Raw genomic sequence first — 15010 nt, 5'->3', positions numbered from 1 at the left:
CCCATAAAAGAGGAGCTGGCACCGGCCACCACAGTTCGTTGTTCTCTATGTGACAAGTATGAGTCAAACCATTTGATCGATTGAAAAGAAAAATTAAAATGAGACAGTTTGGATAAAAGTACCTTGTGATTGACGGTGTCAAATGCTCTTTTTAAATCTAAAAAGACAGCACCAACACATCCATGAGCATCCAAATAATACTTAGTTCTCTCCATGAACATGGTCAATGCGGTCTCGGTGGAATGGTAAGGTCGAAACCCGAACTGCATGGGATGTAAGGGAGTAAGGCTATTGCCAAGGAAATCTATAACTTGTTTGGCGACCCATTTTTCAATAACTTTAGAGACTACGGGCACAATACTAATAGGTCTGTAATTATTTAAATCAGACTTGTTGCCAGCTTTAAATACTGGAGTAACTGAGGCCATTTTCCATGCCTTAGGTACAGTTGAGTTTTTGATCGATAAATTAACCAGATGCACAAGTGGGGGAGCTATGGCCTCCTTATGTGATTTCAAGAAACTGGTGTCGAGCCCGTGTATGTCCTTGGCTTTAGAGTTGTTCAGATTACTTATGATATCAATGACTTATGATTTTGTGATTTCTTGAATATTAAATTTAGGCTCGATATTGTCAGACAAGTTAGAAACCTGCTGCTCATTTCCTCTATTGAGTTTATGAAAAAATAATTAAATTCCTGAGCCAGGATACCAGGGTTTCTCACCAGCTTATTGTCGATTTTTAATTCCAGACCTTTAGATTCCTGCTTGGGTTGTTTTCCTGTTAATTTATTTATATTCTGCCATATTTTTTTACTGTTACCTCTAGCGTTCTCGATAATTTGAATAAAAAAATCAGCTTTGGCCTTACGTAATTCTGATGTCACCTTGTTTCTAGCAACTGTACTCTGAACTCTGAACTCTATAGCCACCACTGTTGTTAGCTTTTGTTTGAGATAAAGAAATTGCCATTGCATCCTTCTACTTAAAGGGGAATTGCGGGGTTTTTTTTTTTTTTTTTTACAATCTGGACCTTATTTCTAGCATAAATGTCATTATAAGTGGTTCTGACAAAATTGGATCCAGCTGAGGGCCGCCTATATCCATATAATGCGAGTCAAGGGTCAAGGGCAAGATCAGCGGACATGAAAGGCAGAGCAGGTGACCTCCGCAGGCGGGCGGTCTGAGAGGCCAAGCAGATGGCTCGGAGACTCAGGAGGAGACAGGCACAAAGACAGGCACGGGGGCTCTGGAGGGTGGCCTGGGGGCCGAGCCGAGAGTGTGTAGGGATTCTGGGGGGAGGCCAGGAGGCCGGGCAAAGTCTGTGGGTCGGCCCGAAGGCCGGGCAATAGCACACAGAGAGTTTGGGGAACGGACCGGAGGCCGGGCAGGAGGGCGACGCCGCTTGCGGGTCCCCTCCGGAGCCAGGGCTGGAGGGCAATACCGCTTGCGGGACTGGAGAACAGGAGGGCGGCTGGCCGTTGACTGGAGTCTCAGGACAGAGATGGGCTGGGGTACCAGCTGGACACTGGCGGCAGGAGCTGGACAGGCCTCCAGCTGAAAGCCGGAGACTGGGGTCAAGCACTTCAACTGCTCAACACTGGAGGCAGAAGCCAGACAGGGCTCCGACCGGACACTGGAGACAGGGACCGGATGGGCTTCCGGCTGGACACAGGAAACAGGAGCTGGATGGGCCTCCTGCTGGACACTGGAATCAGGAGCCGGACGGGCGTCCTGCTGGACACTGAAATCAGGAGCCGGACGGGCCTCCTGCCGGACACTGGATTTAGGAGCTGGACGGGCCTCCTGCTGGACACTGGAATCTGATTCAAAACAGGATTGCACAATTTCGCTTATCTGTAAATCAAAGGATAGCGCTGAGTCAAAAATGACACCAGATTGCTAGCTTCTTTCTGAATGTTATCGCAAAGGATATCAAGGGTAGAGAGGAGACTGTCAATATTGCAGGTGCTGGAGCTAGATGGGGTGAAAAGGAACCTCTGCTTTTGGTTCGTTTATCTGGAGAAAGTTGTTGGACATCCATGCTTTTTATCTGACAGGCATGAGAGAATATGTGAGACATCTGAAGAGCCAGGTTTCAACGGTACATATAACTGGATGTCATTAGCATACAAATGAAAATTAATGTTGTACCTCTGAATAAATCTCTAAACAATGAGAGAGGAGCATGAGAGGATGAGGCATCACCAAGAGACACAGAGAAGGACCTGTTAGATAAGTAGGACTTAAACCACCAAGCTCCCCGCCACTGATGCCAACAAGGTGTATCACTGACGGCTAATTAGGATATCATGGTTCACAGTATCAAATTCTGAGCTGAGATCAAGTAATATCAGAATTGAATAGACCCCTGAGTCAGCTGGAACCAAACAAGAAAATGAGAAAAAAGTCTCATGGGAGTGCCGGGCAGAGGGGGCTGGACACTGGAGGCAGGAACTGGACAGGCCTCTGGCTGGACACTGGAGAAAGGTGCCAGACAGGTGCCTGGATGAGGCTTGGATGAGCCTGTTGAACAGAGCAAGGTCCCCCCAGGGCCAGCCGGATACCCACAAAGGGATTTGACCCCAGTGGGTAGGTGGGTTGCTGCAACTGAGGGTTGGGCTGCTGGCGGTGGCAAGAGTGGACTCTTCTGCTGGGCCTTGGGGTGTCGGTGGCAGCTGACTGCTCTCTGGCAATTTTTTTGCCAGGTAGACGAAATACTCAAAGAGCGTCATCATTCGTGGAGGGGATTGGTCTGCTGGGTCCTTCTTTGGTTGGTTCATTCTGTCGGGGTTTAGTTTGAACAGGACTCGAAAGGCAGACCACAAAACAAAAACCAGTAAGTAGGGGTGCACCGATTATTCGGTAACCGAATATATTCGGCCGAATATTGCAAAAAAAGCAACATTCGGCCTTCGGTGGAATGAGCGCAAAGCAAGGCCGAATATTAAAAAAAAAAAAAAAAGTCTGATAAATACGCGATCGCGCGATGATGGAAACGGCAGCTTAAAGCAGAACTATGCAACTTGGCCGGAAATAGCTCGCTCCTTCGTTGGTTTCTCTTTTTTTCCCTCTCCGGGGCTCCCCCACAGTTCTGGGAGGCACATGTCACTGTCATAAAAAAAAAACTCGCCGCCCCACCTCCTCCACCCCCTCCCTACACGTGCTTGTGTTTACTGCTGAAGGTAGAGAGCGGTGTTTGCTAAGCACGGAGCTAATGCTAACACGGAGCTAACGCTAACAGGGAGCTAATGCTAACACGGAGCTAACGCTAATACGGCCACACACAGACAAAGACACAAAGACACAGACATACACACACACATGAATAAAGGTTCCAAAACGCGAAGGCGTGTGTGTGTGTGTCATGATGTATTACATTATCTTATAAAAGATCCATGGTGTGTGTGTGTCTGTTAGCATTAGCTCCGTGTTAGCCACAAGCCGAACTTCATCAGTACAAACATGTTTCCATGGTTTCCTCCGACTTTCCGAACTCAAACCAATCACGATTCATGACATGCATGACGTCATCTGCGTTCTTATCTCGTACTGCCGTAAGGCAGTTTCTCGCGATAGTTCTATCCATTGATGAGATTTACACCGAGACGGAGGACTGATCTTGCAAGTGCGGTTTTCAGCCAGTGGGGGGGGTGAGCGCATTGGCCTAGACCCCATTCACCTCATAATAGGTCACTCTACCATCACAGTGACTCTGAGCCACAATAATTACAGCCGAAATCCTGCATAGTTCTGCTTTAAACCTCATGGAGCTTTATTAGTAGGTGACTCCTACTGTTAGAAAAACAACAGCAACAAGAGCAGTGGGGGGAAGCTGCACAGCGACCGCGTGCACCGTTGCACGTCGCTCCAAGAGCCCGGTGCGTCCTGTCTGCAGCGGAGACACGGCCACTGAGAGGACTGAGTGAGGGGACCGTTCCTGTAGGAATCATTTAAAAACCAAACAACAACATGCTGAGTAGGCTACGAAAAGGAGAGACGGCTGCAGCAGTTAAAACGAAAGCTCCTCGTCCCAGCATGTCGCCAACTCCGTCCGTGGCCGACGTCTATTTAAAACAGTGTTTCCCAACCTTGGAGTCGGGACCCCACGTGGGGTCGCCTGAAATTCAAATGAGGTCGCCTGAAATGTCTAGCAGCCTAATTGATGAATTAAAAAAAATCTGACCAAGAAAGGTTAGGAACCACTGTTTGAAAAGACACTTAACTTCTTGTGCTTTTTTGATGAGCAACGACAACTGGAATATTCAAAAACTGTCAGAATAGTCAATAAACATTTACTTTCTTTGAAAATTAAGTTTAAAAAAATATTTTATTTAAAAACTTTATAACCACTTTCAGTATTCGGTATTATTCGGTTATTCGGCCAAGCGTTTTGATTTTATTCGGTATTCGGCTTCGGCCAAAAAAATGCCTTTCGGTGCACCCCTACCAGTAAGTTGGAACTCAAATGGTGCAATTTGACACAGGTGAGACGCCTGAGGTAATCAAACAAGACAAGACAGGTACTTCAAAGTAAACTAGGAAGTAACTTAACCACAAAGAACATGACACCAAGACAAGGCACTGGGACACAGACCATGACAACAAGTTGTTCCTGACCTTGATAAGAGCAGTCTCAGTGCTGTGCTGGGAGCAGAAGCCTGATTGAAACTTCTCAAACAAGTCATTTTTGTCTAAAAAGCTGTGCAGAAATAACTCTTTCTAAAACCTTTGATAAAAATGGCATTTTCTCTAAAATTATATTAAATTGAGGCATCCAAAAAGTGGATAAGCCAAATCATGTTTAAAACAGGATGGGAACGTGCCAGTTCACAGAGAGAGGTTAATAATGAATAAACCAGCAGGACCAACTGTCTGAAACAAAAAGATCTTGATGCTGCAACTATGCTCTCCAGGGAGGAGAAAGAGATTCTGTCAAAATTTGTTAAAGGAGAGTTGAGGTGTGAGTGTGTGTCAGGTCCACTAAGAATGGTGCCAAACTGCTGTCGGATCTGCACGATCTTGTTTTCAAAATGAAGAAGAAATTCCTCACATTTCTCTGGGGAGGGGTCAGGAGGCTGCTTGGGTACACGTCCAGTCACAGAATAAATAGTTCTTAAAAGTACTCTGGGATTATGGACCTGGGTGGAAGAAAGTGTTCCTGCCCTCTTTGACAGTATGCTGGTAAAAGAACCTGAGGGGCCCTAGTTTCGTGGCGCAGCGCAGGGTGGCGCAGCCGGTGCAGTGCAAGTTTTGACCAGCGCAGCCTGGCGAACGGTCAATTTCGCAGATTGGTAGATTGCGCTGCGCCGAGATGGGTGTGGCAGTGCAGCAGGGTGAGGTGTCACAGATTCCTCTGAATCGGTTAATCCCACTTCACGCCTTTCTCTCCTCCTCCCACCTTGTCTCCTCCCTCTTTGCCGTTTGCGCCGGTAGGAGGGACAAGGGGAGTACCTGCGCTGGCCAGCACCGGACTGCGCTGTGCACCAATCTTGCAAAATGCGCCTGTAAACACCCCGTTGGCGTGGCGAAGCTGCGCTGCGCCTAGACTACATTTGGTCTAGGAAACTAGGGCCCGATATCTTTAGTATTATCGCAAATCCAAATCGTTAATTCGGCCACTAGATGGAGCCAGGCGGAGCTTATCAGATATAAACAAGTGGGCAGCTGTCAGAGAGAGAGAGCAGCCTCGTTTAGTCCCCCCCCCGCCCCCCCTCCTTCTCCCTCCCCCCTCCTCCTCCTCCCTCACCAGGCTGAATGAACGTGCAATCGCGGGGAAAAAGAAAACTCGCTAGTGGAAGCGGCAGCTCTACGTCGCGCAAAACCACAACAACGACAACAACAGCAACTGAAACGTCCTCCTCCTTAATAACGCTGAGAGGACAGCTAAAGAAAGACACAGGGACGTGGAAACAAAGTGTTCTACCAGCGATTCAGTGACTGTGAGCAGCCTAACACACTGCTACATTACTTACTGTTGCATATTTGTCCGGTTCGGGGGTCGGATTTGCGAGTTCCGAGTGCATTTTAACGCAGCAAGCGCCGGGCCGGCTTGGATCATAACAAAGACAAATGCTGCATTTGCCCCATGGACACTATACTGTTGGCGATTTTTTTTGTAAATTTAGTTATGGCTCCCCCCGACCCATCTTTTGCATATTTCATCTTATTTTATGCTATTACTGCTGTATTTGCGATAATGCTCCTTTAAAGCCCCACTATGTTTTGATCTTAAAATAATGTTTTTAAACTCACTGAAGTGGTAGAAAAAGGTTAATAGGATGATGGTGCCACCGCTGCAGGCTGAATGGGGTCGCATCAGCTGAAACTGCACTATGTAACTTTCTTGTGCGGATAGGAACACCGTGGTCCTAGTATACCGCAGCTCCGCTGAGCTCCAGACCCCAAGCTCAAGCCTGGTCACTCTGCTCCTCTCACCCACACATCAGTGCCCTGTGCTGGGCAGCATGACCGATCAGGGGTCACACTTTATCAAACTATTTACTGTCTAATGTAGTCTCTCTTAAATAATTTAATTTAAAGCCCCGGTACGGAGCTTTTAACTGGATACGCAAAAGTCTCTGGTTTCTGCTGATGATGTCTTACTTTTTCCCTTCACTAATTAGCGGGAGAAAGGTTGAGATCAGCATTAGTAAACCACAACAAAAACACATGTAGCCTCCCCCCCCCCCCCTCATTTTTCCCATTGACGGAAATCCGTCGTGGCGACGGAGAACTTTAATCCATGAATTTAAGACCATTGGTTACTGTATTTAAGACCATATAACCTAATAAATTTAATACTTTTTAAGGCCTTAATTTTAGATACATGAATTTAAGACTTTTTAAGGATCCGCGGATACCCTGTACTGGGTATTGGGATGGTGAACGCCTCCGTCAGCTCCCAGCTTCTGGGCCGTTTGCCATCTGCACGGCCCCACTGAGGTGACGTGTCGGGATGCTGGACGCCCCCAATGACAAAGACAACACGACACTAACAGGTACAACAATGGTTACAGGTGATGCAGAGGATTTGAATATGAGGAGTGTGGGAGAGTCGCAAACAGGTTGGGGGAGGGAGTTCCAAAGTCGGGGTGCTGATCAGTAGAAACCCTGCTTTACATAGTTTTAACATAAAAAAAAATCATCATTCTGAAGGTGTGGCAGCTTTTATTTTGCTGTGGCGGTGCGCCATGATCAATTGTGCATGTAGCGGAAACCCTGTTATTATAATGGTTAATTAAAGAATACTTATTTTTACTATCCTAAATTAGATTTTTACACCTATTTTAAATTGTATCCGAATACAAATACAAATACAAATACTGGATGCTTTTCACATCCCTAACCCTAATCCAAAAACAACACCACATTCAAGCGAGACAAATTCAGATGCTATTTCCAACACTGGAAATATGTCATGAACAAGATTATTGGATGTCCACCTAGTGTCATGAAGTGGGCGGGAAAACTGAGCTAAGATATAGTGTGTGAGGACAGGTGAGATTTGCAGAACAGTTCTGCTCACATGAAATTAGTCATGGCCTCTAACCTGATAACTGTCAGCACAGGGAATGTGTATGTGAATAATCTTCAGGTTTGCAAATCTAACAGGTATCTGTACTCTAGTGCTGACCTGTATTCACTGTTTTAGGAATCCAAATACACAAAATTGATACACTGTTGTGTTTTAATTACACCAATAGGCTCATATTTATTTTTGGTCTGAAATGTTTTTCTAAAATGTCATATGCAAACCAATCTCAGGGTCTCAACATAAGTGATAGTAACATGTCTAGTCAACAAGATGAGAGGTTATTGGAAAGAGTCTTGTTTGCCATTCTGATTGGAATGCCATGCTGTGTCTTTTTCTTTATCAACTGCATTATGCTTTTCACCCTGAGGAGTAAACTGGTGTTTAGAGAGACCTCACGTTACATTCTTCTGTATAATCTCCTTTTTGCAGACACTGCTCTGTTGGCATTTAGCCAGTTACTGTATATAATTGCTGCTTGTAGAATACTATTAACATATCCTGTGTGTTGTGTTCTTGTCATGTTCACCAAGCTAACGAATGCCATCTCTCCTCTCACACTAGTGGTGATGTCACTGGAGAGGTGTGTAGCTGTGTGCTACCCACTAAGGCATGCTGCCATCATCACCATCAAAAAAACTGCTTTAGCTATAATTGTGGTTTGGACCATTAGTTTATTAAATATCCTTACTAGAGTTGTTTTATTGTCAACTTTCCAATTTAAAGACCTGGAAAACCTGCAGATGACTGATATTTGCTCAGACATACCCCTGCTGGATGAGCCAATAACTTATCATTATGACCAGGTTTACACTTATTTTGTGTTTTTATTTGCTGCTGTGGCAATAATCTCCTCATATATTGGTGTGATGATAGCAGCCAGGTCAGCCTCTACAGACAAAGATTCATCGCAAAAGGCTCGTGACACACTGCTCCTGCATCTAGCACAGCTGGGCCTCAGTCTCTTCTCAACTATGCATTCTGCTATTGTTCATTACCTCTCAACAATCCTGCATAGGGTAACTATTTTACGTATCAAGAGTGTTGTTTATGTGTTCATCTATATCCTCCCCAGATGTCTGACTTCTCTCATCTATGGGATCAGAGATCAGACCATCAGGCCCGTTCTCTTTTACCATCTGTGCTGTCGACTGACACTAAGGGCCCTAGTTTCGTCGACCAGGTGAAGTCTAACGTCAGCGCAGCTTCGCCACGCCAACGGGGTGTGGCCCAGGTCCATTTCGCAAGTTTGGTGGGCCGCGCAGTCAGACTTACGCCAGCGCAATCCCTCCCCTCGTCCCTCCCACCGGCGCAAACGGCAAAGAGGGAGGAGAGAGGGCGGAAGGGAGACAGGAGGAGGAGAGAAAGGCGTGGAGTGGGTTTGACACAGCCGAGTCAGATCTTCACCAATCAAAGGAGCTCCTCTCCTCACCTTTAACTGCGCGGCGGGTGATGCGCGCTGCAAGTTTGTCATTTTATACTTTGACATGGACGGAGGAAACAGCGACACCAGAGGCCGAACCTCTCCCCGGAGGAAACAGCTGTTTCCCCGGAGGTCCGAGCTCAGAGTGACCAACAATGAGTTTACTAATATACTTAACCAGGATTGATCTGATACACTGAGAACCCCTACGCAATCTAAGAAACAACAACTAATAAACTAATAAAGAAACTCACATTTATTCAAACCCTGTGTATAAGATGAGAGGTGTAGGCTACACTAATCACAACATAAACACACACCATGTGGATGAAATCAGCGTAAAGGACAAGCTCTCTCTCTCTCCCTCTCTCTCTCTCTCTGTCCTCCTCTCTCTCTCTCTCTGTCCGTCTCTTTTTTTCTCTTTTTCTGTGATAGAGATGCTGAGTACTGTAGTAGGCTATATACTGACTGTCTGATACCGAGGCTGTTGTGGTGGACTAAGAGAGATAATGATTTGTGTTTTGTTTTTCATTACGGCTGCGTGATGCGGTCGCACGCGGTTATGAATTAATAAGTAAATAAATAAATACAGGAATCATCACAAGGGCAGAGTGGTATCTCAACACGGCAGCGACATGCAGTCATCCACCCTCAGTCCTGCTTGGGACATCCACAGCTGCTTTTCAGTGCCAGTTCGTCCCTGCTGTGTTAATTCAGGTGGAGCCTTTGATCTCTGCTTTGATCTGACGTCAGATGTGACGGGACAATCTATATAGATATAAATTCACGTGTTGATTCCGTTAGTTGCATTAAATAGTGGTTATTGTGGATATTTATTGCATTGAAATGTGTCTGGAACTGTGGAGATCTGCCTGTGAGGTCTTGGTGACGTGTGTGCACTGCAGGTCAGTCAGCCAAACTTGCACTGCACCTGCTGCGCTCCGCCCTGCGCTGAGAGTAGACCTGGTTGGAGGTGGCGAGCTTTCAGCGCAACTTCGGCGGGACATTTTCGGACGAAACTTCCACTGCACCAAGCTGAATCTGTGACGCCTCCCCCTGCTGCGCGGCCACGCCTATCTCAGCGCAGCGCGATCTGCCAATCTTCCAATCTGACTTTGCGCTAGGCTGCGCTGGTCGAAACTTGCATTAGACCGGCTGCGCTACCTTGCGCCACCTGCGCTGCGCCAGCAAACTAGGGCCCTAAGTCATGTTAGAAAAGGCTGAGGTCTCGCCTCAGATCACGGTTCAGCCGACAGTGTTTCAGCTTATAAGGCTTGTAAAACCTTGCTGTTGCATCTGGTGAAGCTGGGCACTACTCTCCTTTCAAAAAAAAATTTCTACATTATTGTTGTTAGTCATTATTTTTATTAATTAGGGTCCAGGCAACTAAGCTGCCAGGACACAATTGTATTCTTTCTTTCTTTCTTTCTTTCTTTCTTTCTTTCTTCTTCTTCCGAGGAAATCCTACTTCCCATGGGTGAAAACTCACCAAACTTTACAGACCTATTATGCTTATAAGCATTTAAATGTAAAAACTTTGAAAATTGTTACCAATCCAACGGTAGATGCTACAGTTTTGCAATTTTCACCAAACTGTAGCCCCAATACTGCTGAGACTTTTGTCCTATTAAACTTATTACAAATTATTAAGTCCATCACTCTTTTTTTTCAATAACTGTAAAACTTATAAAATTTCCTCCCACAATCTTTGCTCAATTGTCACCAAACTTGCTAGAGAGCATCTTCAGACTGTCCTCAACAAAACCTCTTTCTCAGATTTTTGATTTATCAAAAATTGAGCCTACAGTGCATGAAAACGTTTGACTGTAAACAGTACTGTAAACATATACCATCCAATTTTTGCTTAAGGCGAGACACCCCAGGTGAATAGGGTAAAAAATTTAACTAACAGCTATTGCCATGACACTTTCTATGTTTATTACTTAGACTGAGACAATTATCTTTTGTATTACATGTTTTCTTAAATATAATGCTTACATATGGAAATTAGACATTATATAATTAAATATGCGTGAATTTGTGTACATTTCCAGACCCGGAATCTGAAGATTGGATAAAGCCACTTTCAAAATTCTTGTTTTATTTTGTTGACATATTAAAGTCAAAAGTTTTTACAGAGGGGATTTTGGATATCTCTTTTTATCACTTTGTAAATGAGAAAATACTGTCACCAGCCCTAAAAAAATCAAATTTCGCCCTGTTTTTAGGTATAAATTGTTGTATAAATCAGGCTGTGAATGATATATCAACAATCCCCTCTGTAAAAACCTTCAGAATATAGGCAGGAATACAACTGGAAGGTTTGGTGTCTATAAGTGCTGCTGAACTGGAGATTTCGGGTCCAGAATATAAGAAAAAGCTCATTTTGAGAAAACGGCCTTTAAAGATTCTATTGCAAAAATTCCACAAATTGGCTCTATGCACAGCTCTACTTCCTGAACTTAAGGCAGCTCCTTTGTTTCCTGTAGTATTACATTATTGGACAAACTGATGAATCCAGGTGTGTCTGACCAATGTGACTACTCAGACACACCTGGATTAATCAGTTTGTCAGTAAATAAAAGAGCTGCCTTGAATTTAGAAAGTAGTGGAGCTGTGCATAGAGCCCATTGTTACTGGAAACAAGAGTGTCTGGCCACTGTGAATTTTAAGGTGTGTGAGCCAGTAGGTCAGAGAAAAAAATAAATAAAAATAAGAAACACTTTAGGCCTAGTTGGGCTCATCTGTAATATGACAACCAATGTTTTCAGTTTCTCTCTGTCTGGCTAAAAATCATCTCTGGCCCATGTCAGTGTCACATCCGTTTCACCTCTGTCACTGAGAAGTAAACTACTGCACAACACGTGATTCTGAGGATCGATGTTCATTTTAAGCCCTGTACCAGCGCAGGGACATATTAAATCTCCGATCAGTTCATTCAGACGTCTGATGTGTAAAAAAAAAAAAAAAAAAAAAGCCACCGCTGTGTATCGCGCTGTCTCCGACGGCAAACACTCGTTTTTTTACGGATGACAGCTTCCGCGATTACGCACTTTGTAAAGGGATCTTATCGCTCGGTGAGTTTCTGTGCTGTGTCTTTTGTTGTCTAGCAAGTGAGAGTTGCTGTTTTATTTTATGTGAGGATTTAAATCGATTTCCTTTCCCCGTTTTTAAAAGTCCCTCCGCTGTTCAGAGCGCGTCACGTGATGCTTCTAAACGAATCACGCTGTCGGAAAACGACACCAGCCAATGAGACCCTCCCTCGTACTTTTACGATTCGTTGCTGGTACAAAGGAAATGACCATTTTTGGAACCGACACATTAGTGCAGGAGAGAGAGAGGGAGAGATAGAGAGAGATAGAGAGAGAGCTTCACAGCGATACCTGATATGACAGGAGTCTGATAGCAGACGCGGCTCGCTCCGCGATAGAACGCTCAGTTCTGGTGAATTTAGGAGAAATCTACAGGCGACACCAGTCAAAGTGAAGTAAAATAAACACCCATAATGTGTATTTTAGACTATTTTTTTGTATTAGTCTGAAAGAAGACATGTTATGGAAGCAAAATAGCCCAAAATCTCAAAATTGATAAGTGCATGAAAAAACGATGTTTTTGCCTGCCGTGTCTCGCCTTAATACATTTTCAATCTTCCTGAAAAAAATTGAGAATATTTTGAAGTCATGGTTGATGAAGTTTGGCAAATATCAGAATTTTATCTAAAAAATTGAATTTTTGAGAACATTTTGAAATCTGCTCTCATGGGAACAACTGCAGTCAATCTAAGAGTGACATTTTTAAACATTTTCTCTTGTGAAGCAAAACACTTATCGTTAAAAACAAATCACCAACATTTCCATGCTGTCAAGATGAATTTATGTATTATCAGATTTTTGTTTAGAAACACAATTTCTGACATCTTGACCATTTTTGAAATCTGCCTTGACACCTGCTGCCTGGATTGTGACTCCCTAAGTCTATTTGAGAAGTCAACACAGCAGGACTCACTTCGAGACAATTAGCTCAGTGAGTTAGGCAAGGCAAGGCAAGGCAAGGCAATTTTATTTGTATAGCCCGTTTTTACAAACAGTTTGTCTCAAAGGGCTTTACATGGCATCGTAACAACATCCTCTGTCCTTAGACCCTCACATCGACTGAGGAAAAACTCTGTGGAAACCCTTTTAACAGGGAAAAATTGGAGAAACCTCAGGGTGAGCAACAGAGGAGGCATCCCTCACCCAGGACGGACAGACGTGCAATAGATGTTGTTACAGACAAGAAAACAGTTTACAGTTTGTCATAGAATGTGCGAAATATGGAAATGTTAGCAGGAGTTGATGAAGGCAGTTAGGAGCTGGTTCTTGGTGTAAGAGGATGTGGGTTCAAGACCCAACAAGGGAGTTGATGATGACACATCCAAATACTAGATGGTCTTTGTGAAACAAATGTACAAAATCTTAGATTCATAGTAGATTATGTTTGACAAATACATATCAGAATTCTACCTCAAAAACTGATTCTTATTTTTAAGTGCTCTTTTTACAGCCTTACTCATTTTGTGAAGCCACTGTGGAACTGCCACTTGCCAATTAGCTCAATGCGATAGACAATGCTCTTAAGTTCCAGAAGTTGCAGGTTTGATCCTCAACTGGTGCAAAATGAACGTTATAAGGTCAACTGTCCTGTCTTCTTATTCTCCTGTTTGTTGCTCAGAATTTGCCTAAATTTACCACACAAAAAAATAGCCCGGACCCAACCCATCGCTGCGCAGCAGCTATAATTCTTTTAATGATTTCTGATATATTTTGCTTTTGTCCATGAAATTGTAATAGTAATATTATTTTTATACGGTGGAGGCTTCAAATAAACCCATAATGGTTTTTTGGCCTCTCCCTGCACTGGTTCATTATGACCTATCATGTTTTATGTGTATTCTTTCAAATTGTGCAAAAAATAAAGAACTAAATAACTAAATATGCACACAGCTATTGAGCAGTTTATCTATATCCTCCCCGGATGTCTGAAATCTCTTATTTTCACATCACACCTCCCTCCCACCCCATCCCACCCACTCATCCCTCATCCTTACCAAATAGCAATAGAAAACCTTGTCTTCCCAGTTTGAGGCCCTCAAAAATAGACGGCGGCTTATATACCAGTGCGACTTATATTCCGAATTTTACGGTAGTTTTAAATTCTTGCCGGTACTATTACCAAAACCTTCATCTCTCTCTCACAAACAAATAAAAGTAGGCATGAATTAAAAACACTTGACAATACTCTTTTTAACTATTTTAATTGAAACATCCAGAATAGAGAACAGATCATGAGGTCATGAACTAAACATATTACCTAAAAGATTTTCCACAGAGGCCTGAAATAGTTATCCTCCTCTGAGTGGCGGCGAGCCATGCCACTTGTTGTGTGAGATGCTCTTCTTCCTTTGCCCAGCCAGGTCTGGACATCTCTTGAATTACTGAACAGGGTTATCTTTCCCTCAGCCCACCGACGTACCGGAGCTGGAACGGAGCGGACTCAGATCCAGTGGAACTCAGGCGTGATGGATTTGATCTTCCCCAGCATTCTATGTCTCACAACCTCCTCCAGTGGAGCCAGCCTGGTCCCCATGACTGATCCAGCCTTTTTTATGAGTTTATTAATTTTGTTGGAGTCCTTCGCCTTTACACCCACACCCCAACACGCTGCTGCGAAGAAGATGGTGCTTGCCACTACCGACTGATAGAACATTTGGAGCATCTTAACTGCAGATGTTAAAGGACCTGAGTTTGCGGAGGAAGTACAGCCTGCTCAAGCCTTTTTTGTACAGTATACCTCGGTGTTTAGGGACCACTGCAACTTGCAGTCAAGGTTCACACCGAGGTACTTGTATGATGTTACCTGCTCTACATCTGTTCCCGAGATGGAAATCGGCAGTGGTGATGTATTTGTACGGCTGAAGTTGACCACCATCTCCTTGGTTTTGTTGAAGTTCAGCTGTAGATGGTTCTCCCCACACCAGCTCACAAAGTCAGCCACCAGGTTTCTGTACTCCTCCTC

General features: G+C 44.2%; 1 protein-coding gene across 1 annotated transcript; it reads left to right on the top strand.

Annotated features, from left to right (window-relative positions):
* Window positions 1–7790: 7790 nt before the first annotated feature.
* On the top strand, window positions 7791–8720 carry LOC310996600 (odorant receptor 131-2-like; the record flags this gene model as incomplete). Its single annotated transcript, XM_083986022.1, has 1 exon — window positions 7791–8720. One exon carries the CDS (start codon window positions 7791–7793, stop codon window positions 8718–8720), a length of 930 nt encoding a protein of 309 aa, XP_083842148.1.
* Window positions 8721–15010: the final 6290 nt, after the last annotated feature.

This window comes from Trachurus trachurus (assembly GCF_905171665.1).
Source record: "Trachurus trachurus genome assembly, chromosome: 14".
NCBI lineage: Eukaryota > Metazoa > Chordata > Actinopteri > Carangiformes > Carangidae > Trachurus > Trachurus trachurus.
Note: the sequence above shows the minus strand (reverse complement) of the source record. Positions and strands in the feature narration are given on the sequence as shown.